We start from the raw sequence: 25,277 nt of genomic DNA, 5'->3' as shown, positions 1-25,277 counted from the left end.
TTTATGTCCTGACATGCACCTGTGGCTTGCGTTATGTTGGTAGTACCAAGCTGCAGGTAGCGCGCCATTTTAAATCTATACATAACAACGATCTTGCGTGCCTTACTTACTTTGTAATTGACGCAATGGCCCCCCTCAGAAGAGGAGGTGATAGGGAAAAAATACTGAGAAGAAGGGAAACACAATATATAGTGGAGTTAGACAGCAAATACCCCAATGGGCTCAACACGACGGAAGATCTCCACAATTTCATATAAAGAACCAGACTGTGACCTACATCCATATCATACATTTAGCTCGCCCATAAACCTCTATTTGGTAATGTTTCCTTACCATAACATCAAGAGCACGGCAAGGCCCATTAGGAATAAGCAATAGAGCTACTTAGTGACCCGGTACATGTACTTGAATGAGGTAATATATAATCAAATCATTATTATCAATATTGACTGAGCTGAAATAATTACTCCGACATACAACAGACCATATGTATATATTTATAAAGTTTTTTTTTTGTCTTTCAACACATGTAAATAGGTGTATATACACTATATTCAGTTTTCCTGTTTTTTATGTGAGAATAAGTGTGCACAGGTCTGAGTAGTTAAGGAAGTAAAATAGAAATATTTTTTATTAACTGACCGATGTAGACATTGATTGAAGGGTATCACGTTTTTATGGTTTTTATTTCTAGTCACACATGTTATACCAGGTTCATAGTTCGAATGCAATCAATGTATTAATAATGTTACAGCCAAGCAGTGTTCTTTGATACAATTACAGGGGGTTGAATCAAAGCGACAATATATATTCAAGGATTTGATGAAGTGCGAATTGATTATGCGATTGCATAGGAACTTAATTGTGATCAAAATTAGTAGCTTTCAGGAAAAATAGATGGATAGCAATGTTGGTAACAGTATTCATATGAATATAGTGGGAACTGTTATAAGTTTTATCTATTTCGTCGGCGGGAATGCTCGGGTGGTCAGCCATCATTCATGCATTTATGCAGTTAGACACACTGAAATGTCCCCGCAAAATGTATATAGATTGTAAATTATTTGTAAAATATTTTAATTTATGATCACAGGCAATAACATTACATATTAGCATTTATGCAGTAAAAAATCATTTGTATATGTCGTCCAAAGAATCTGCATTCAAGCAGTTAAAATTACAAATCAACGATCTCCGTTAGACACAATGCTGGAAGACAAATATATCTTTTAACTTTGTTTGTGTGCAATGTTAAATAGTTTCGTAAAGGGAAATACATTGTTACAATTGAGATGGCTTGGCTGTTTTTCAACCAATGTGAATGATAGTATTGTTTCTATGTTCATGGTCGATAATCATGTGACTCACAAAGGAGGTGGAACACCGAAGCAAAAAAAAGTATATAAAAAAAGAGTTGACACGGTGTATGGTGTGTGAACAAGAGCACGTGGATGCTCGAAACGCGTCGCCCGTGAAAGGTGAAAATAAAATCTTACCTTGCCTGAAGCCGTGGGGTCCGTCTCTTCATTTCGCCGCAGTGGTGGGGGTGTTTGAAGATTTCTGCTATATATATATATTGCCGTGATCAAGCAGCGGCTGCTGCGAAACGCGTCGGCGCTTTGTTTTGCTGTCTGGTTTGGAGCATAATAATGGAATACTACATGAAATAAAAAAATTTTGAAACTGAACATCCTTGGTGAGTGCGACCCTCTCTGCTTTGGGAAACTAAAGCTTCTTTGGCAATATATATATATATATATATATATATATATATATATATGTTAACCAATGTGCCCGAAGCATTGAGAAGGCACTCCCAGCGCTCACGCCATCTGGCATTGAAATGCAACACGCCCACAGTGGGCATTTACATGGTGCATAATTTCAATGATGCGTTGTGGGACAGCTGGTTCTTATGGTGAGCAATGCATTAATTTACCTTAGTAGGTTTGTTGCGTATTTTTTATTCAAGCTTCTGTAAAATCCTTAGTAGGTTTTTTGAAATGTCACTGGCAAATTCAGTAAGCATGCTGAGCGCTGCGCTGACAGGGTATTGAAGGTTCAAATCCACAGCCTCTGTACTCACGAGGGTGCTCTTCCCCACGGCTGGGCTGCAGTGTGAATTTCTGTTAACCAATGTGCCCGAAGCATTGAGAAGGCACTCCCAGCGCTCACGCCATCTGGCATTGAAATGCAACTCGCCTCGATCTTTCAAAATTAGCATGTTTGGCCGACGCGTTTCAGGGCTCAGGTCCCCTTCTTCATGGGCTGCTAAAATGACGCACCAACAGTTCACCATTCATTTTCAGCATTATTTATTCCATTCCCGGCCCACAGTGGGCGTTTACATGGTGCATAATTTCAATGATGCATTGTGGGACAGCTGGTTCTTATGGTGAGCAATGCATTAATTTACCTTAGTAGGTTTGTTGCGTATTTTTTATTCAAGCTTCTGTAAAATCCTTAGTAGGTTTTTTGAAATGTCACTGGCAAATTCAGTAAGCATGCTGAGCGCTGCGCTGACAGGGTATTGAAGGTTCAAATCCGCAGCCTCTGTACTCACGAGGGTGCTCTTCCCCACGGCTGGGCTGCCGTGTGAATTTCTGTTAACCAATGTGCCCGAAGCATTGAGAAGGCACTCCCAGCGCTCACGCCATCTGGCATTGAAATGCAACTCGCCTCGATCTTTCAAAATTAGCATGTTTGGCCGACGCGTTTCAGGGCTCAGGTCCCCTTCTTCATGGGCTGCTAAAATGACGCACCAACAGTTCACCATTCATTTTCAGCATTATTTATTCCATTTCCGGCCCACAGTGGGCGTTTACATGGTGCATAATTTCAATGATGCATTGTGGGACAGCTGGTTCTTATGGTGAGCAATGCATTAATTTACCTTAGTAGGTTCGGCCGTGAAGAGGAGCACCGTCACCAGCTGTGATGGAAATCCCTGCCAGCTGGGGGAAGCCGGTTCTGAACTACTCAGGATCTTAATGGCGCAACACTCTAAAATGCTTAATGAGGCAGCTTTCACGAACATCGCCTACTAAAGGTTTTAAAATATGCATCACTTCATTCAACACATTGAAACCTACCAAGGTAAAAAACTAAATTTGCATTGATGACTCCATGCCCCATAATGCTTTAGGAACTCTGCATGAAATTACACCCACTATGGACTTTGCATGAAGGCACGCCTATTGGGGTCATGGAAATAAATAAAGTCAGCCAAAGAGAAATGTGAACCTTTAATGTGATGAATTGCAGCCCTAGAAGAAGAGGCTTCATGCCTTGAAACGCGTCGGCGAAAGAATGAATAATGGTGTTTGGAAAAGGCTGTCTGCATATGAAAGCCGGATGGCAGGGTGTTGCTGAGTGACCTCTTCTTGCAGAGGGCAACTTTTGGTGGAAAGATTTTACACGGCAGCCCGGCCGTGAAGAGGAGCACCGTCACCAGCTGTGATGGAAATCCCTGCCAGCTGGGGGAAGCCGGTTTTGAACTACTCGGGATCTTAATGGCGCAACACTCTAAAATGCTTAATGAGGCAGCTTTCACGAACATCGCCTACTAAAGGTTTTAAAAAGATGCATCACTTCATTCAACACATTGAAACCTACTAAGGTAAAAAACTAAATTCGCATTGATGACTCCATGCCCCATAATGCTTTAGGAACTCTGCAGGAAATTACGCCCACTATGGACTTTGCATGAAGTCACGCCTATTGGGGTCATGGAAATAAATAAAGTCAGCCAAAGAGAAATGTGAACCTTTAATGTGATGAATTGCAGCCCTAGAAGAAGAGGCTTCGTGCCTTGAAACGCGTCGGCGAAAGAATGAATAATGGTGTTTGGAAAGGCTGTCTGCATATGAAAGCCGGATGGCAGGGTGTTGCTGAGTGACCCCTTGTTGCAGGGGCAACTTTTGGTGGAAATATATATATATATGTACATATATATATATATATATATATATTGTAGAACAGGAATCAACAGAGCATATTACTTGAAGTGTATTAAAACTTACCATCAACATTTGTTGGATTGGCGGGAGGACCAAGTTAAATACTTATTCCTTCACTGCGAAACACCAGTTCTTCCGACTTTTTATCACCTCCCAAAAATCCATAAGTACTTGGCCAACACCCCTGGGAGACCAATTGTGGCTCTATTAATAGTCTTTTGGAGAATAGGTCAACGTATATTGACTATTTTTTAGCCCCATTGGTGAGAGACTTAGCCTCGTATATAAGGGATACCCAGTACTTTCTGAGACTTATGGAGGGCATCATATGGGAACCAGATATGTTACTTATCACTCTTGACCTCTCCAGTCTGTATACATGTATCAACCATAATGATGGCATTACAGCAGTAAAATGGTTCCTCAATAAGAGATCTCTGAGATTCCAAAAACATAATTTAATGCTCCAGCAAATTATCAATTTTCTGCCTAGAAAACAATAGCTTTAAGTTTGCAGGGCAATTATTTAGACAACAATGTGGTACTGCAATGGGCACGTTCTTCGCCCCAGCTATGCAAATCTTTTCATTGGCTGGTGGGAGAAGCATGTGGCCCTCATCCACCGAGTACTTCTGTCCCCTCCACAAAAAAAACCTCAGCTCCTCTTCCAATTCTTGGAGAGTTGAAGCCCACACTCAGGAACTTGCGGCCCCCGGTGGGAGGAGGGAGCCTTTTGATGAAGCATGTCACCCACGGGTGAGTTAGGGTTCTCATCTTTGAAAAAGGTCTCTCCATACCCTCAACAAAACACTTAACATTCTTATTTTTGAATTCTCTTAGTAGACTTACGATTTCCCTATGACACTAATGATGGCACGTCTTTTCTGAGAACGTACTATTTCTGTGTTATAAAAACAATAGGTGCCAGGGCCCTTGTCAGGAGGTGACAACAACTTGCTCCACCCATTGCCCCTGGCAGCACTGCCAATGACAGTACCAACACAACTAGAAACCATCACACTCCTGTAGGTATAACAGTTCAGACTATTACAGACCCAAAGCTATTAGAATGGCTTTGTCTGCATTATTAGTCATTCTTACTGTATGTTTAATTAATAAACAATCTCAGGTGATTAGCAGCGCTTTACAAATGCTGAGTGATTGATTGACATGTAAAATATATCCATTTGTGACTTCAAAAATCAAGTTTCCTGACTGAATTGTGTTTGTTTGCATTATGCTACACTAATACAACCACCACAAATGCCACCAATACAGTTGCTACCAATATCACCAATAATACCATCACCAATACCACACAACCAACAATACTACCTCCACCACAACTAATAAGCAATGGCATAGCCAATGGCATGTCTTTAATATGCTATTGCATGGAATCATCATTCCTGCATACACACAGTTGCATCAATTTTCACATTAAACACAGACCTATGGACTTTGGCAATGCTTGTCTTTTCTTCCTTTCTCCTTTTTGAGTTTACCTTTAGCCTTTCTTGCCTTCCCCCAAATGTTCCTAATGTGGACAAAACAAACAGTGGCAGTAATTGTTTGGCTGTTTGAGACGTGCTGCAAGCTTTTCATGCAGTTACAGAACTGGAGCACCAGAGCAATAAGTACAGCCCACACTGAATGGGATAGTTACAGGATGTACTGCATGCGTGCCAAGGAGGCACTGAGCAGTTACAGAACATTTCTGTACACAGTACATCAGGTGTGAACTGTGATATCAAGAGCACTGGAAAACAATTTCTACTCGTTTGGAAATAACAGTCATAATTCCATGTTATTTAATGAAGCATATTTAGTGTAAGCATCCATATCATGCATAACAATCTGCATGATGACTTATTTGGCAGTAATTTGCTCACTTAACAATCTGATATCTAGTCAAATATGTCTTGCAAAAGGAAGGAAGGCACAAATGATGGAAATAAAAAAAGAAAAAGGTAGAAAGAAAGTAAAATAGCATGATGTCAAAAACCTGGGAAAGGAAAAAAACAAGAAACCAATTAAAAGAATATAGAAGCGACGAGAAAGTTGCCCCCGTATTTGTAACAATTGTTCTAGACTTCAAGAAAGACAACATAGACAATCTAAGAGGCTACCATATTATCTTCCTGCTTGAATGGTTTCACAGCTAAGATAAAATGTAAGACTATGCCCATCTCAGTTGAAAAATGGCTGGATGATGAGCGAGCTTGTTATAGCTACTGTTCACAGGAGCTCTGCTACAAGTGTGAGCGCTACTCACAGATAAGTAAAACAAACTGAATAAAGGAATCATTTTACAGAGTTCATAGATCTTCCGCCTTTCTTGGATACAGTGGATCAAAAAAAGTCATGATCTGTATTAGAATACTGTTATTCCTGGCCCTCTTTTGCGGGGTCTCCATCAGATTTTTGCCTTCTGCTGCTGAACCCATTTCTGTTGGCATTAGGACTCTGATAACCAGTTGTAAAGTGCTTGTGCTCTCCCCCCTAAAGCATGGTACAATTGGCTTACACTTAATTGATGGATGTACGTTCTTACGACGCGTGGTATTACCGCGCGTACCGTTACAACGCGTATTTTACAACGCAAGTCGTTACCACGACTTGCGCTGTAGGGGTGCAGACTTAGGAATAGTTTAATTTATTATTCCAACACCAGCCTACGTACAGTATGGAAGGTGTTGGAATAGTAAATCTACTATTCCTTGTCCTTTAGCGCCCTCCAGCGCAAGTCGTGGTTATGACTTGCGTTCTAAAATACGCGTTGTAACATTACTGCGGGGTAACATCCGCGTTGTAAAGGATGTTCCCCTTAATTGACACATTTAATATATTTGTAAGTCCCTAGTATATCGTTCTTCATGTCCCCCGGAGCCTGTAAATGAAATGCTACTCGTGGGCCTGCAGCACTTGTTGTGCCATCCACCGAAGTAGCCACTTACAACATGTTTTAGGCCTTCCACTGCAGCTTATAGTGCAGTTTTAAACTGCCAGCTTGACCTGGCAAAGCAAACCATTATCCAGGCCCAGACCTTCCTTTTCAATACATATCAGTCACCCTAAGGTAGAACCTAAAGGCTCATAAGGCAAAGTGCCTTGTATCTAAAAAGTGGCACATGTGGATTTAACTTGTACATGTCCTGGCTGTAAAAAACTGCTAAAGTTGTTTTCTGCTACTGTAAGGCCTATCTCTCTCATTGCCCAACATGGGGGGACCTTATTACATTTAATAAACCTTTGATTGGGGGCAGACAGAGATATGCTGTTTACACTCAAATGAATTGTACTTTACACTCCTCTTTAAGGGTAAAGCACAATTTTAAATCACAATACTGAAAATGCACGTTTAGAAAGTTGATATTTTCCTGTTCTAACCATTTGTGCCTTCTGCCAGTATCCAGAGTCACATGATGTGATTGGCTCTGCTGTGAGGTTTGTGTATTTCTTCCAGACACTGACACAAAAAGGGATTCGATGTGGTGGATAGCATGAGCTATCCTGTCATGATGGATGAGGCTGGATCTGTGCCCAGCCCACTTGCATTTCAAAAGGCTTTGCCTGCTGCACACACAAAGGAACCTGACACTAGTCTTTTGTCACCCCAGACTTTTTCGAGCCTTGACAAAGAAAAGGAAAATCTTTCCAGAACCAGATGTGTCGGTAGTGTAGGCAATCCTCATACTGTAAAGCTTGGCACCAGGAGTAATTATTGGACCTCCAGAGCCCTTTTCCAGTGTACTCCTAGACTTGCAAACATTACAAGAGAAAGAACAGCTGCTAGACCTGCAAGCCTTGTTATGGTCTTTGCCTTCTCCTTTCCTGGTTTCTGAAATTAATTTCTCTTGGCCTAAGGACTGTGAGCACTTTACCACCGCCAGCTAGTGCTAAAGTGCTTATGCTTGCTCATTCAAACATGGTGAAATTGGCTTCCACCCATTTGGCACATTTAATTTACTTATAAGACCCTAGTAAATTGATTTCACAGTTACCCACAGCCTGTAAATTAGATGATATTAGTGGGCTTTCAACCCTTTTTGTGTCACCCACTCAAATTGAGCACCTCGATGCACAGTGTATTCAACTCGGTAGCCACACAGCATTAACTATAACTTGCGCCTTCTCCATGCACTGTTTATACCCTTTTATATTATATTCCTTATACCATGTAAAATAATAGCACTTGTTATACAGTTAGGACATTGCAAATCACATCTTTTTTTAAAACGCAGTGGATGATAGAGTGGTGACGCATGTGGTATAGGTTATGTAATTCTAAAATAAAGCAAATGACACAGTAACAGTTGATTTCCCATTGACATTTGTTCCTCCAAGGTAAATTATATTCCACTGTATGCCAGCCCTTTCTCAAGGTCCTTCATAATCTGAATATATTGGTGCACTTTTTTGCATTAGCTGTCCAAATTCCAACCTATTATTTTGGGAGACAGTTAGATGTTCAAGTAGATGTAGAAAATGAATGTCTTTAGTTTTTTCAATACCTCAGTAGTCAATGCTGTGTGAATGTTCACTTAGTTTGCATTAAATGTCTCTGGCCACTCCACTTACAGAGCTATGGAACTGCCCACTATTACACAGCGACTTAGGTTGGACAAAGTGTGCGTCAGTTGTATCTGTTATACTGTTATCCGTGCATTTTTAAGGTTTCTTCATGAATTGCAAGAATATTTGAGTGTTGTTTAATTTACTACTTATTTACTAGCATAAGTCACCCCTAAAAAGAGTTTTGTCACACTGACTTTTTCCTCATGTCTTGCAATTTCAAATGCATTTATTACTGTACCATTATTAAAATGAACAATTATGAACAGTTTCTGCACTGAACTAGTTAACATGGCTGAGTTACTTTAAATATTCAGACATTGGATTAATTGGGACTTTCACAGAACTTTGAATGCAGTTAGCATCAAGGATGTACAAGGTAATAACTGACAAATATTTCAAGAATTATGATAAATCAGATTACAATGAATTACAAATGCTGACTGATAATATTAATTAAAACTTCAAACTTTACAAAACTCCAATGTGTAAAACCTATATGCTATTAACATCACTTAAATGAGGACTAGTATGTTTCCTAGATGATTAGGATGGAGGAGACCATTTGGGTATTCAACATGGAACAAGGTAGGCCATTGTGATGGAAAATCTAAAAAGAATATTGCAGAGGTGTGACTCCGCGGCTAGGGCGACTGACTTCAGAATCTGGGGATCACAGTTCAATCACCGGCGTCAGATTAGCCCAGCACCATGTGACTCTGGGCAATACCTTGCTTAATCTTCCAGATGGCTCCCAGCGCCTAGAGACCCTTACTTGTGATTGTGCACTTTACAAATGTGGATTATTATTATTATAGGTTGCATGGCTAGCATGATACGCGGTATTGTGAATGTCTTTTTAACTCGAATGGTAAAAGGGAACGTGAGGCTATCATGGCTGTAAAGAACTAAATATGAGGGAATTCGAGACACCTACTGTAAGGAAGATGACCATAAAAAGCTTTAGTTATATAAATAACAAAATATGAAAAAGAAACTGTTGGATATTATCAGGATATCTACAGAATTAACCTAAAGTATAAATAACAGATATCAGTATTCTATGATGCATTCGAGCATCTGCTTAATATGAATGTGGAAAACTCCACATTTACATAGAGGTGTAGTGTGTAGATAACTATAGGCAACGGGACACAATAGAAACGTATTAACTGAAATCCTTAATAAACTCAATGACTTTGTTTATTTAAAAAGTTGGCGATCAGCTACGTTTTGTTTGCCACACTGAGCTACAGCTTAAGACAGGTAGGAGGATGGTAAATAGAAGACAGATGTTGAGAGTGAGGAATGAGAACGTTTGGAATGTTTACCTCTTGAAAAATATGAAAAATTAAAGCAAAATGATCTCTCCCCAAAGAACTAGAAAAAATATTGATGTAAAAAAACTGTTCTTTTTTTGCAAATATATAATTGTTTCAAGAAAATGTACTGAATACAAAATATAACATATTTACAATTAAACAGATATATTTATTTACAGTTCAAAAAAGCACAGCAGAAACAAATTACTATTAAAACACCTTCATGAATTGAATTTAAGAAACATTTGTAACAATAACTGATTTCTCATGGTGCTCAGTCCTTCCAAGTTGCTTAGGGTGGAGGAAGACCATTTGGGTATTTAACATGGTACAAGGGACGTCATTGTTACTGAAAATCAGAAAAAAATATTGCATATGATGGGTGGTATACCAAAGTAGAAAATACAGACATCAGTATTCCGTGATGCATTCGAGCATCTTCCTAATATGATTGTGGAAAACTCAACATCTACATAAATGTATAGTGTATAGATAACTATAGGCACCAGAAGATAACAAATATTATTAACTGAAAACCTTAATAAACTCTATGACTTTATGTGTATTTATAACCTGGCGATCAACTACATTTTATTTGCCACACTGAGCTACAGCTTAAGACAAGTGGGAGGAGGATATACAAAATTAAAGAGTTTAAGAGTGAGGAATGAGATAGTTTGGAATGTTTACATCATTGAAAATTATTAAAAATCATCTCTCCGTAAACAACTAGAAAAGAAACTGATGTAAAAAACGTCTTTTTTTGCAAATGTATCATTTTTTCAAGAAAGGTCACTTGAATACAAAATATAACATATTTAAAATAAAATGATATACTTATTTACAGTTCAAAAAGTCACAACAGAAACAAACAACTATTAAGCTATGCAGATCAAAGACCCAAGGGTGTTTCAACCATAAAACCCCTTCATGAATTGAATTTAAGAAATACTTGTAACAATAACTGATTTCTCATGGTGTTACTGCCTAAAAGGTGATGTTGGAAATAAGTTAGACCTGTATCCTTCAACTCTCAGACCCATATTGTAAAATCTGCTTCCACAATCGTTTGCGCCAAACTTTGCAAACTAGTTGGGTTCATCTGTGCTTGCTTCCATCAAGGCTTGACATGCTGGTAGCCTCTGTTTGCCAAGTTGATTCTGTCTCTTCTTTGAAGACCTTCTCAAATGCCTGCTTTACTGTTACCCCAGGCCCCTGCTTCCTCCATCTCCCCACAAATATATAAATGTAGGGGTTCATACTGCAGTGGATGGAGGTGAAGATTTCAGTTATGTAGAAGAAAAGCAGTGAGTATACTTCAGTAGGTAGGATTCTGAAGTACAGCAGGAGTCCAATCACTCTTGCGGGTACCACATTCAAGAGAAAGACCATGACGGTGACTATGATGACAATGTAAAGTCTGAGCGGGCGGCACTGTTTGGAGGTTTTCCGGATCTCGAGGAGCAGGGTCAAGCTAGACAAGACCATGAGACTGACCGTCACTAGAAACAGCGCAGAGGTAAACAAGTAAACAGCCGTGCATTTTCCAGAACCAGGCTCTTGGTATTTGTCGCTGTTCTGACAAAGAAAGGTTTCTAGACCAGTAACCAGAACTGACAATGCCCAAAGAACAGCTGAGACAGCGGTGGACTGCCACTTTGGTCTGTGGCATCGGTGCCATATAGGAAGGAGGACAGACACAAACCTCTCCACGCTGATGGCGGTCAGTACAAAAGTGCTGGCGTTGAATCCAATGTCATAGAGTAAATTGCCAGCAAAAAAGACCTTCTCGTTGTCTGATTCTGTCACCTTAACACCGCATAGATAAAAAAGAAAAAACATCAGGTATATGGCGCAGCCTACAAGAAAGGTAAAGTCTGCCACCGCTAAGTTGAGTATGTACACCGTACACTGATTCCTTTTAATTTTGATGAACAAAAACCAGAAGACAATGGCATTTCCAACCAATCCGATCATGATAATAATGACAGCTAGAATGTTCATGGTCAGTTGAGCCCCAAAAGGAAGCATGTTGCCTGTTGAATTTTTAAGTGTTGGGGCTGTAGTGTTGATCAAGTTTTCAAATTCTGTCATGATGAGAGCAGAATGTGATGTTTGGTGCTCTCTTCTTTCAGCCTGAAAAAGAAGACCAATTCTATGTTAATTGTTTGTGTAAAAGGTAAATATAACACCTGAACTGCACCTGCATCTAACAACATTTCAACATGCATTCCCTCACTGTTGTACTTTTGATGTTTTGACAGGGTCAGACTGCAAATCCAAAAGAAGCCCTGAGAAATTAGCTCAAACAGCACTCACTTCCTCTCTTCATGTTCTCTCTTTCCATCTATTCTCCCTTTCTCCCTCTTTCCTCTCTCTCTATTCTGCCGCTTCAACCCCTCGCTATCTCTTAATCGCACTGTCTCTGTTCTTTATCTCTTAAAGGTGATGGAGGCACCAGCAATGCCCTGGTTATCAAAATCGGCCTCTGGTGGCCATGACAACATGTGAAGGTCCCCAGTGGAATAAAAGGTGAGTCCATCCCTGTGTGTAGAGAAATGACGAAATCAAAAGGAAATATATGTAGAAGGAAAAGAGCTTTATTAGGAAATGGGGGCACTGCTAATAACCTCACATTTTACATCACTTGTGACATGCTCTATCATTGATAACATCACTGCAAAATCTGAAATGACAAAATTGATGACAACATTGCATGGCAAGAGTGCAAGTTATAGTTACTTTAGAGCATGAGTTATAGTTATTTGGGGTAACTATAGCTAGTGAATTTCTGTTGTTATCTTTACTTAAAAATATGTTTTGACCTGATAATTTCAACTAACTTTAACGTCCCTGTAATCTTTGTTTTTTCAGTGAATTTCTAAGATTTGTTAACGCAAAGTAAGATATTATTATCATACCTATGTCACTTTAACCTGTGTTATTTCAGTGAAAATATATATATATATATATATATATGTAAATAAAACTAAATTATATATAGTAAGTGTAAAAAACATGCATACTTTGTAATACTATACAAAATGTAGCTGCTAATACTGGGTGCTTCTAAGAACTGAAACAAACCTTATTTCACATATGTGCAGTGCTTTAAATGGGCCTGTACTCACCGATACTGAGTACCGGCACTTCTTATTTTTACCAAGCCGAGTACCAGCACTTCTCCACTGTCAAGGAGAGTACCGGTACTCAGGATCAGATTGATGAGTTGGGCACTGGAAGGCCCGAGGGCCAACTGTGAGCCATTTTTTTAGCAGCATGTTTGCCGTCTGTCATTATTATTCACTCCCACCCCAACAGGTCGCCTGCTAGGACATTAAGGCCATGATGGGCAGAGTTGAGGTGGTGAAATTGGCCTAAGCTGCCTCCCTGGTGCCCAGGTGAGGTGGGAGGAGGTCAAATGACCTTCCCATGGGAGGCCGGTATTGTTCTTCCCCTGACCTCTATCCTGCTAGACTCTGCACGCGCTGGGGTCCCTGCTGTGCTCACTGCCTGCCACTGCAAGCTCTCCGGCCCTGGGGCCTTCTGCCGAAGGGAGAGGGAGAATGGGGGTGAGTGAAGGAGCAGAGTTTAAAGTAGGAAAATATAAAGAGGCAGAAGGGGGAAGGGCAGATAGATAGGGGAGAGATCCAGACGGCTATCGAGATTAGAAGAGAGGCGTGAACATGGCAGATTAGAAATAGAGAGTGATACGATACAATTGGGTTCAAGAGAGTGGGACAGAATTAGCTACAAACGGGAGAGAAGTGAGTGCGGAAGGAATCGCAAGAGTATCTGTCTCTGAGAGAGAAACAAATTAGCAGAGGAAGAGAATCAGCAGGTATTTGAAAAGAAATGTGTGGAATGTTATTGTTTGTGTGCGTGCACTCTTGAATATATAAGGATTGCTCCAAATGCAAGCAAGTAGGAACATTAGAATTATTATAATATTAGAAAGCTGCAAATCTTACAAAACAAGAAAATATGAACATTTGGTGTTTGGTTTTAATTTTGTGTAACAAGTTAACACATTTTGTTTATATTCATACATTTCTAACATGTTATTTTCCATCCTGCAACCTGTGTAAGTGCCAGAGTCTCTCCTGTCCTAGATAAGTTCTTAAAGTCGCTTTGTGAATTTAACAATTGAACAGAGGACTTTCAAGAAAATAATTTGTTAGTTTACATTTTTTTGTTACAAAATCCACTTATTTTCTTGATGCGAGACATGTGAATAAAGTAATAGTAAATTGGAAATATACAAGCCAAGAGTGGACAATTGTTATCCAGTGCGAGTTCAAGAAATGTGAATTGTGCACTGTACAAAAAGGTTTCATTTGGGGAACATGCAAGCACCTCGAGCAAATCACAACCTGTGCCACTGGTCGAAAAAAACAGACCCATAATGGAAACTATTTGTGTATTTTTAACTAAGTGGAAAGAGCTTGAGCCAATTGAACATAGCTTAGTATATATTTTATCAAGGCTGTAGATGAAAAATATGTTCTGTCCACAAAAGTGGTCTCTAATTCTCTCCAAGATGGAATTCAGGTTATGGGGCATTTGATTAAATAAAACAGTTATGCATTTAAAACAAATTCACGGTTATGGATCTAGCTTTCATCAGAATCCAAACTTAAGCTAGGGCACATGGAATAAATAAATACATCACGCACTTGAGAATCTAATTAGGAGTGTAACCCTGATCATCTTAATACTTGCCTCAGAGATGGTGACAGAGGAGGATTGTTCAATACCAAGAACAACTTGAAAGGGCTCTATGGTCTATTGCTTCAGTTTCTCTGTCTCTTGCCTCGTGCATTCTGTGGAGACAATTTTTCAATGCTGCTGTTTCTGTTTCATTTGAATTAAATCTATCAGGTGCCTGGCCTCCAAAAAATGGGTTCACTAGGCGGGGATCACCGATGAGGGAACTAGGACAATCTTCCAGAGATCCCACCCTCGAGGACAAATAAATATATGAGCTCTGATAAGTTAAGCGGAGCAAAATGAAGGCACATTTTTATGCGTTCATTTATCTCGGGCTGATTTTCAGTTGTTAGGTTTTTCCAATCCTGGTTTTACCAGGTGTGCGAGAACCTTACGCAGATTTTCCAGCTGGTAAATTCCACATGGAAAAATATCATAAGCTTTAGCGTCGGCAGCAAACAAGTCCCATTCTCCATTTTATCTATAACAATGTTGCATACCGTATTTTCCTCTTGTCTCCCCTCTACCCCTACCTCCTCCGACAGCGCTACCCCGCTCAGAGCTGGTGGTGAATGTATGTGGTAAAACCCCTTGGAAGGGCGAATTCTGTAGGTTTTGTCTGGAAAAATGCAGGAAATCCCCTTTCAATGGGGTTCTTCTCATAGCTTACTCAGATTTTAGTGGGTGGTATTAGTACAATCACATGCTATTTTAATGTGACCCCCAATACCTTGCCCCTCCTAATGAGGGTCAGTATAACGCAGAATTTAAATCTTGTGTCACCACCTGCTTTCAAATTTTGATTTTTCCATTGCATTTTGAAACAGTACTAATTGTGCTTCTGGGAGCACAATTAGTCAATTTGCCAACATACAAACATAAATTTACATGTATACAAAAAGTCATAATAATTTCTGCTTGTGTCATATTCAAATTAATTTCAATGAATTCGTCGTAGAGTGAAGGCTTCTTTTATACTTTCTGTAGTTGTTTTTGCACAGTATTAATTAAGCACTAATTGACTTTTCCATTGGGTAACAGAAAGAGTTTGTGTGTGCAAAATCCAGGGCAAAATGGAAATTTGCAAGAAAACGGTAATGCATGCTAACTGTAAAAAAAAACAAGGGAAAAATGTTTACACTCGATTTTACTATTACCTACTCTTGCATTGGTTGTGTTGGGTGATTTTTGTCACTTAAATCTGGCACTGTTGGATGCTGTTTGACAAAGAATTATAATGGCGCCACGAAAAAGGGGGGCCCCCGAACAGCCTCAAGGAAGTGAATTTACATGGGTTGAAGTAAATTATTTTAGTAGTGTCTAGGTCTGTGGATCTACCAGGATCAGTGGATCGAAATAAAAGAAAGGAAGGCACTGCATTGGACGACGGGCTTTTTCTCCCATCCTACCCTGTGGATTCGTGAATTGCAGTGTTCTGATTGGCTGGCCGTCACTGAATAATTTCTGTTCCGGTTTGTTATCCAAAATGGCGCACTTAACACTGTGTTGGGAAAATGGAAAGAAAAAGGGCATAAGGGGGAAAGCTGAGTGCACCCAGACCACCATGGCAATGTGGGAAAGCCCCAAAACAACCCACCTAGCAATAAAATAATATTTTCATTCACGGATTCGCAAATCCGGTGATAGATTGTTAGATGCTGAAGCCTCCTGGGAATCGATCAATCGATCACAGGATTTGCAAATCCTACACACAAAAAAAGTATTTAGTGCCCTACTGCTCTTCTTCAATAGTCACAAGTGGGGTCGGCCAGTGCCATTTTAAAGCATGGGCACGCTGGGCAGCATAGGGGCACCATGAGCACAGGGGCCCCATGCAGACCAGAATTTAAAACTAATTTTCCGTTGAACATTATGATTCCCGTGAGTGGTTGTGTAGGCAGGGCCCAATGCAGGCTTTGCCCGGGGCCTAAAATGCTGTTAAGACGGCTCTGGGGTCGGCTACATCCAGCAGGGTGGGAGCAAGTTGGGTCCACCCCACAGGTAATGGCTGAAGCACACCTAGCACAGAGAGTGTTGGACACAGGGCCTGGCCAAAAGCCAGGCTCCTGCAGACACTCCTTAAGAAGAGAAAAGGGTGATACGCTGAGGGTGTCGGCCACCCACAGAAGGTTATGAACGGAGAGGGAGGGCCCATTGGCCAAACCTCTGCTGCGGACAGCCCAAGGCCATGCATAGAAGTAATTCCGGTTCTTTTTTTGTAATCCCTGTTAATAGTGATAAAAGGTGAGTTAACAAGGAACTTGTAATATGACTAGTTTCTAACAGTTGGTTGTGTTCTCATGACATGATGCACATTTAATTGTGTATTTATTTGAAAGGAGTAAACATCCTAGCTGGCTAGTACTAATTATTCCAGCAAGGTAGAAGTTCTTTTTTCCTAATCTGGGCCACATGTTTGGGTACCAATGGCCTTGGTTCTCCCCTTGACTTGTAGAAGAAGCTCTTAAAAGAAACCCAAAAGCCTAGGTGTGGTCCTCGTCAAAGAGGATTGGACTTTCCCCCCTCCTGCCTGCACCTAGAGGCTTCAGTCACATATAGAAGGACACAGGCAGAATGGAAAGCTGCTTTCCAAAAATCTGGTCTACTCCCTGTGCTTTGAGGCCTTTAAAATATCAGTGGGCGCTATGTAAAAACTTGAAATAGATAACATCACAAATAAACACAGTGTTCATGATATAGTTATTAGTACATGTTTTTATTCAACGTTTTCCTGCCTACCCACCCCCTTGGTAAGCCATGAATATTTCATATATTTTATTTCAGTGAATATTTTTTATAGCATAGACACTATACACAGTTGTTAGTTGGCAACAACTAATGTGATAAGTAGAAAGCTGAATGAGATATAGAAACCAAAGGATATATCACCACCTAGGAATTGTACACCCTAGGAAAAGTTTATTTAAATTTTCTCTGGCCCAGTAAAGGTACACTTATGGTTCTAGTATGGGGAGACTATATTGACTGCCTATCCATAAAAAATTTATATTTACGGCTATGACCATAGAACACAAAATTTACACAAATAATCCATATGATTTCCTCTAAAAATAAATGTATCTGTTAAAAACCAGAGAGGCCCCTTTGCTCAGAACTCAAGCGCTTTCTCCAAATTAGTACACACTGACGCATATGGCGACAGATGTTCCATCATTATGGCAGCAAAAATTGTGAATTTTATCCCATTCAACCTGTGTACTTTCCCTTGTTGCAATTCAGGAATGCATAAAAAGCTGATCTTTTTTTACTTGAATAGCTAAATCATACTTTTTAAGTCTTTTGTTCATATTCACTATCTCCTTCAACCACATTCATACCAGTGGCAAGATACTTCGGGGGTCATGCGCTCTATAAATAACAAAATACAAATACAAAACTTTAGGGGGTACATTTGAGGATCTTTCTTGGCTCAGTTACAAAGGTCTAGCTAACGTCCCCTCTCCGGACACTTGTTTAGTCATCTGTAAGGGTGTGAACTTTAAAAGTTCACTTGAGCTTGTCTTAAAATGATGTAGATTGGTCATAAAAGTGTAGCCCATCCAGGGCACTGAAAGTGTGAAGATTGAGATGTCATGTATGACAGACAATTTCGCTGGTAACCATTCAAGCACCTCCTCCCAATCTCACATACCGTTTAGCTCCTTAAGCGAACAAAGGTGCTATCAATTGATCAAGTATCAGTTATTTGACTTTATGTAATCTGAGAGCTTTTTGTATAAAGATTCAATTTTTTAATTTAATCCATTGACTTTTATCTTCAGCAGTGTACAGTTCCTGAGTTGCTGCTCTTCTGCATTATCCCCGCCCGCATTTGTAAAACATGACACTGTTCGTGGTGGTCACACATCGCACATGGAATCTTCAGTGTAGTGTTGCCTCCTATATATTTACCTTCTGCACTGAGTATGAGTCTTGCCCTTAGTGTGGTAGCTTGCCCGGTTCACATCTGTTATTTTACATGGACGCCGTTGATGGCGTGGTAACGTCCCTCGATTTACACCTGACAATGGAAAGAGTGGATGGACACTGTCCACAGTGGAGTGTCTGCCCATGTTTACATACACACCTGAGCATGCTGCTGTGCCTTTCCTCCATGTACATTTGCTGCTGCACATAGACTCTGAATATTAACACAGCCCATGGAGATTTGTTTTTCCTACATTTATACATGTCACTATACATGGGCAATGGCATACTGGGGGAGCCTCCCCTGGCTTTTCACTGCACTTGTACATGGGCACTGATAAGGGTGATGTGCCCTCATCCATTCATATTTACCATTGAACATGAGCATTGTTGAATATTGGGGTGCTAGCATCCCTGATTCAAAGTCGCAGAGTTCAGTAATACCTCAAACTTCCTTGGGATATACAACAACTATATATTGGTGCAAATATACATTTGCATAAATTCATACCCGCTCCTATTATATAATATAGTGTAGTGATAGCGTATGTAGATTGGAACGGAGTATCAGACATAGGGTAATTTGAAGAGAGCGATCTTAGAATCTGGATCTCATATTCAGATCCAAGTGTTTGCTTTAACTTGAAGAGGCTGGTGCTCTGGGCATTGGGCCATGGGCCCAGTAGTGCATGTCAGGCTGGGAGAAGCCATTGTTTGGCTGATACGCTTGCCAATGTGTGCGTCATTATCAAAGTAATGTTTAATAGAACTGTGAATAGTTTCACGGTATAAGATCCTGTTGGCAAGGGTTGAGTTATTGGCTCTAAATTTATTTTCCGATACGTTTTTCTCAAACAGTTCAGGTTTGCTTTTTAGGGATTCTGATCCTATAGGCGGCTCCCACATTTAAAGAATTTTCATAGAAATAAACAATTTAAGACAACAGTCCCTATTATATAGTCGACGAGTGCAATCAAAATATATTTCTCAGTAAGGGAAGCTTGCAACAGTTACTTAGCTGCATGTGACACTATGTGAAATTAAATGAATAGAGAAACCTGCTCTTTAGAATCTGCTTATGTGTGTGTATAAAGAGATAGTAAGCAAAGCAGATCTGTACAATATCTATACTTTATTATGCTTAATTAATCAATACTAAATTTAAATTATGTAGACACGAGAGGTGAAAGAACAAACTGCTTTACAGAACAAAGCAATCATAATGTGAAGAACAAAAATAAATAAATTATATCTGTGCACCTACTTCCATTCCCAGGATTTCTAATAGCTGTGGGAGTCCTGCTTGAAAATCATTCACATGGGGAGCACCAGAAATTAAAGTTTTTTTCTTACCTCTTGGCTATTGCTGTAGTAGATCCTGGCTTCTGCAGGGGAGGATTAGCGACTGCGTGTCGTCTGCTCCGTTGTCCGACCAGTGCTGTCGAGCGCGTGCGCTCCAGATACACTCTGAACCTTGGCTGCTTGTAATGGTGCTCCGGCCCAGCTTTGGTCTTATAAGGAACCAGGAGGGCTTGGCCAGAGGAGCGGCGCCGATGCTTAGCTTGAGCTGTCAGTCAGAAGCTCTTACAGCTGAGGATGCTGCCATGGGCAAAGAAAACAACAGCTTTCAGGTTCAAAACAACTAAATAATTTAAGATCCAGCTGCTGTGTCGCCAGCACATTTCTGGCAGAAATATGTTGCTCTTTTTGGAGTGCGAAGGATCTGTGATGATGACACGAAAGAGGCTAAAATCGAAGTTGTTGATTGACTTTAAATCTGAGGAATTGCTCTTCATATCCTTGCGAAGGTGTTTGAAGCCTTGCCTCATTCTTTGAGAGATACACATATCAATTTTTGTGGATTACCGACCAATATAAAAAAAGTGATTTTTCCATATAAGGGCACGTATTGGTGCTACTGTAATGTGCTGAAATCTATTAAATAAATTTGTTGGGTGAACATGGAACTCTATATATGACAAACTCCAAGGGATCAGTGAGCCCTGGTATAAAATATGTGGGGCCACCAACCCTGATAACCATGTTAACACCACATAAAAAGATGACCCGTATATACATGCACCTACTTTCAGTCTATCGAAAGACGGGTTGGGTGCTATTGGTCAAACCACATTCACTTTCAGGCCAACAGAGTCATGTAATTTTGGAGGCTATTCACGGAGATTAATTATTTCAAGAATTTGGTGGCTAGCCAAGATTACTTCATTGATTGAAATCGATTTGAGTTAGGAGATGCTGTCACAAAACTATGAATGTATGGCAGGAGGTATTTTATTCCTTACAATTCATGGTGACATCAACTCTCTTTCCTTGTCATCTTGCTAATTGTATTAAAAACTAGACGACCCGCATTTCATATTCAGGAAAAATGGGTGCCATGTTGCAGAATAGGAGATGTTGAATTTAAGGCGTTTCCTATATAGCAGGCTGAGGTATATTACCCTTGAGGCTTTAATGCAGATTTGAAATCATCTGTTAAAGTATGTGTGGGAAAGTATGAATTTTATTGTATAATATATTTTGAACGTGTTAAAAATCATTAATGAGACAGAGAACCCTACCTAAGTCCAGCAACCACTTTGAAAATGTGTTTCCTCAAACAATTTACGCTCTCTATTGCTTAATACCACCTTAATTTTACAATAATATTTTGATAGACACAAATTATTTATAATCTTCCATATAAAGGTGTGGCATCAGATTTTTCTAGAGCATCAGGGTGCAACTTTCAGACTGTCTCAGGTTTAAAATAAATAGAGTGGTGCTCCTGTGGGTAGTAAGGCCCTTCGAATTAATCGCTATTAGGATGGAGATATATATATCCAGTGTGAACAAGCGCGAGTTAGCCTGAAACGCGTAGCTGTTCTCTGTGTGTTTGCAACAATAAACCATCTTTGCTGATTCCTGTGGTCCGTCTCCCTCGTTTGCCGGCGTGCGCTGCTGAATTCAATTCCTTTTATTGCAAAATCACGATACCAGCCCCAACTGATAGGAGTCCCTGACGCGTTTCGTTGCAACATGCAACTTCTTCATAGGGAAAGGGGAACATGCAAAAACCGGTATGTACTTCAAACTGCTTTTAATCTTGCGCTTTTTCCCATCGTGCAATAGTTTTCCAGTAAACTGTATGCTGGGATTTCAAGTGCCAATTCTTCCCTTCCAGTAGGGTCCGTTGTTGCTGCCTCGATATTGTTAACCCCAGTGTTTCATTTAAAGTCCATAACCCTCCAGTGGGCCTCGGGCTGCTCTAGTGATTCATGTTCCCCTTTCCCTATGAAGAAGTTGCATGTTGCAACGAAACGCGTCAGGGACTCCTATCAGTTGGGGCTGGTATCGTGATTTTGCAATAAAAGGAATCGAATTCATCCTCGTGGAATGGCGTTCTTATGATCCGGGGCACCTTGGTGAATGGATTGACACGCGGCGGCTACGAGCCGCGGGAGATGCACCGCCTGAAAATCAACTCAGGTCTGTGATGCTGTTAACTGCAGCAGCCTGCCAGCGCGATGGATTGCTTAAATTAATCACAAGAGCAGCCCCGAGGCCCACTGGAGGGCTATGGACTTTAAATGAAACACTAGGGTTAACAATATCGAGGCAGCAAAAACGGACCCTACTGGAAGGGAAGAATTGGCACTTCAAATCCCAGCATACAGTTTACTGGAAAACTATTGCACAATGGGAAAAAACGAAAGATTAAAAGCAGTTTGAAGTACATACCGGTTTTTGCATGTTCCCCTTTCCCTATGAAGAAGTTGCATATTGCAACGAAACGCATCAGGGACTCCTATCAGTTGGGGCTGGTATCGTGATTTTGCAATAAAAGGAATTGAATTCATCCTCGTGGAGTAGCGTTCTCATGATCCGGGGCAATATATATATATATATATATATCTCAGCACCTTTTTATCCGTATTCCCCAAAGAAAACAAGCACTCGCGGGAGGAGGATCAATCGGTTTTATTACTGACCCTCTGAGCACCAGACGCGTTTCGGCTGCTGCCTTTGTCAGTACCACATCTTTCACATTTCTCAATGCACAGTAAATTACACATGGTTATTTCATAAAACAATCAATAAAATCGTCTCAAATTGTTTCTTAATTCCTTTTTATGAATTAATTCATGCACAACTAAAAACAACACTGTATTCTTTTTTAATTTAATTCTCTGTGCAATTTAGAAGCTGAGAGTCTTATGTTCATTCATGGAGGACAGTTGTTCTGTTTACAATTTTTCACCAAACAAAACAAAATACCGGGCAAGTGCCCCTACATGGAGTCCGATTCCTTACATGTAATATAGTATATTCCTTCATATACTGCCCAGCTCTCTGCAAAAAAATAGACCAAATAAATTCTTTTTAGTGGTAAAAGAGGGACACTTTAAAGGTTTTTCTCATAATTACACTTTATAATTATATTTATATAAATAATTGTAAAACAATTTTTAAAACACAATAATAACTACAAATTTCGCAAATATACATATAAAGCCAGCCGCTTGAGTGCGGACCCGTGATGGCGCCCATTGGTGCTATCCTTACATGGTCCAGGAGCAGCTGAGCAAGGACAATAGGACACCCAGTGCAACATCTCATTAGCCCACAGGGGTTCAATAATTTTGTTTTATTTACTGCTACATTGATAAACTCACTTGAGATTATTTTGTTTCATGCACTACAAGATCCAGAATGCCGTGCTTTGTAGACACGCCCACAGGGCCATTGAGCAAGGGAAAGGATTCCCGAAACCGGTTTGGCTAATGAAAATGACGATGACTGTTTCCTCTGCGTCTCCTGTTGCAGCTGCTCCCTGAATGAAATGGATACAAATTTGCAGATCGTGTGGCTCCTTCCATCGACGCTATATATATATATATATATATATATATATATATATATATATATATATATATATGATATGTGTATATATATATATATATATATATATAATATTATATCCTAATTCTCTGCTCACTCTCACTTCAAATCCTTTTGTTGGAAGCAGGAGGGTACCACAGGTTAGTGCAGAAAAGTTCCTTCTTTATTTGTTGACCATAACGCGTTTCGGTCCACCTGGACCTTGATCACAGGACAACGCCGCCATAGTTTTTCTCCCCTTTTAAAGTGATGTGTGCATAGAGTAAACAGTGACTGGGCCTAGACGTGGAAGAAATGTCACAAAGATATCACAAAGAATAACAGTGTTGGTTGATCATACACTCATTAGTTAAAGGTCAGCAGTTATTTGCGATATACTATCATTGGGTACAATTAATATCCATATATGAATATTTATATAAATATATAAATAGTCAAATGTATCACACCAATAAATAAATATTCACGCAATAAATACTGTAAGAACAATAAATATTGTATAAACAGTTTCCCTTGCTTTTTGATAGGGAGTGTAATATGTTGAGGAAATCAATGCATAATGCGCTATTACACCTCTGTGGCTCATGCCACTAATATCCCATCTTTGTTGGTGCGTGACACTAATCTGTCGTACCTCTCTAATTGTAATTGTTCAATTCTGTCTATTGTCATAAGCCCAAAGGTAAAGTGCTTGTGCAATATTAATCAGTGCAACACATACTATTGAGTGGTGGTGACCCGTATGCTTTTTTAAAGTATATATATATATATATATATATATATATATAAAGTCAAAGTTGTGAGCAAAGGCTCACTGTGCCTTTACCCAGCCACTCCATGGCGGCGGTCCGTGATGAGGCAGGCAGCCTCAAACAAATACGCCAAAGCTGTCACACACTCCAACCGGGACAGCAATCACGGACACAAGATCTGCTGCAATAAACCTACTCGGGTCTAATGGCAAGTAGCACTCAACGCGTTTTAGGAACACTCCCTTGTTCACGAGATATATATATATATGTATATATATATATATATATAAATATATATATCTCCCTCTGTTTTCAGTGAGTTGCTCCTGGGTTAACCAGATCGCCGGTGGTGCACAGTGACAGATCAGGCTGGTTTAATCAAGTTTACAAGGATTCCTCCTCTCCCCAAGGACCCCACGGCCCTTCTGTGTAGGTTCAAATTGATTTTAATTCAATGCAGGCATATATATATTTTTTTTATATATTTTTGTTTTTTTGTTTTTTACTTTTCTCCCTTCCTTTTAGTTGCATTTTCCTGCATGAGTTATGAATTGGATGCAACATCATTTTAATATAAGTTACATACAAGATATGATAAAACTATCAATAAACTATATAAATGTCTTACTACGCAAGACTACATTCAAATGTAATGAACTAAAACATATGTTAAAAAGATAACATTGTAACTCAGACAGGATATCGATGCCACCATTTTAAACATATTCAGAACTGTAAAGGATTACACAGGACTTGGAACGCTTTAAATGAATATTACATGAATAAATGGAATGAAATGATTTCAGAGAGAGGGACTGGCAGTAGCTGACATTGAACCCATTTTCCTTTAGGTATTGATACTGCTGCGTGGAAACTGAACGATTCTAAACTTCTTCAGCTGTATGAATCCCTGTGCACCTCTAAGCTCCAACCTGCGCCAAAGATTGGCTATCACCCCACTTTTCAGTTGCATGGATCTTTGACAAAATCTTTACACATTTTTTCCTTTGCCCAAAAAGACTTAGGGGCATATTTACAAGGACGGCGTTAAAATTATCTCTGCTTTAGCGGCAGGAAACTACCGCTAAAGCTGCGATAATGGGCTTGATAATAGGCTCTTGAGAATTCCA

The 25,277-nt window shown here is 39.8% G+C and overlaps 1 protein-coding gene and 1 long non-coding RNA gene across 2 annotated transcripts in view; one reads left to right on the top strand and one right to left on the bottom strand.

Annotated features, from left to right (window-relative positions):
- The window catches only part of LOC147673467 (uncharacterized), a 49,081-nt gene that overhangs the window by 16,136 nt on the left and 7,668 nt on the right, over positions 1-25,277 (top strand). Inside the window, exon 2 of the long non-coding RNA XR_015302617.1 lies at positions 12,302-12,388. This is a non-coding gene — a long non-coding RNA (uncharacterized LOC147673467). The remainder of the gene's footprint in view (positions 1-12,301; positions 12,389-25,277) is intronic.
- LOC147673468 (mas-related G protein-coupled receptor member H-like) lies at positions 9,990-19,966 on the bottom strand. The gene is made up of 2 exons (XM_086947315.1): positions 19,847-19,966; positions 9,990-11,992 (listed from the first exon to the last, which is right to left on the bottom strand). Exon 2 carries the CDS (start codon positions 11,948-11,950, stop codon positions 10,955-10,957), a length of 996 nt encoding a protein of 331 aa, XP_086803441.1. The 5' UTR covers positions 11,951-11,992; positions 19,847-19,966; the 3' UTR covers positions 9,990-10,954.

Source organism: Lissotriton vulgaris, chromosome 12 (genome assembly GCF_964263255.1).
Source record: "Lissotriton vulgaris chromosome 12, aLisVul1.2, whole genome shotgun sequence".
Taxonomy (NCBI): domain Eukaryota; kingdom Metazoa; phylum Chordata; class Amphibia; order Caudata; family Salamandridae; genus Lissotriton; species Lissotriton vulgaris.
This window is presented reverse-complemented; position numbering and strand designations above follow the sequence as displayed.

What these genes read in the sequence shown, in the direction of transcription:
- LOC147673468 (XM_086947315.1), bottom strand. Translation starts at nt 11,950, where the DNA reads ATGACAGAATTTGAAAACTTGATCAACACTACAGCCCCAACACTTAAA.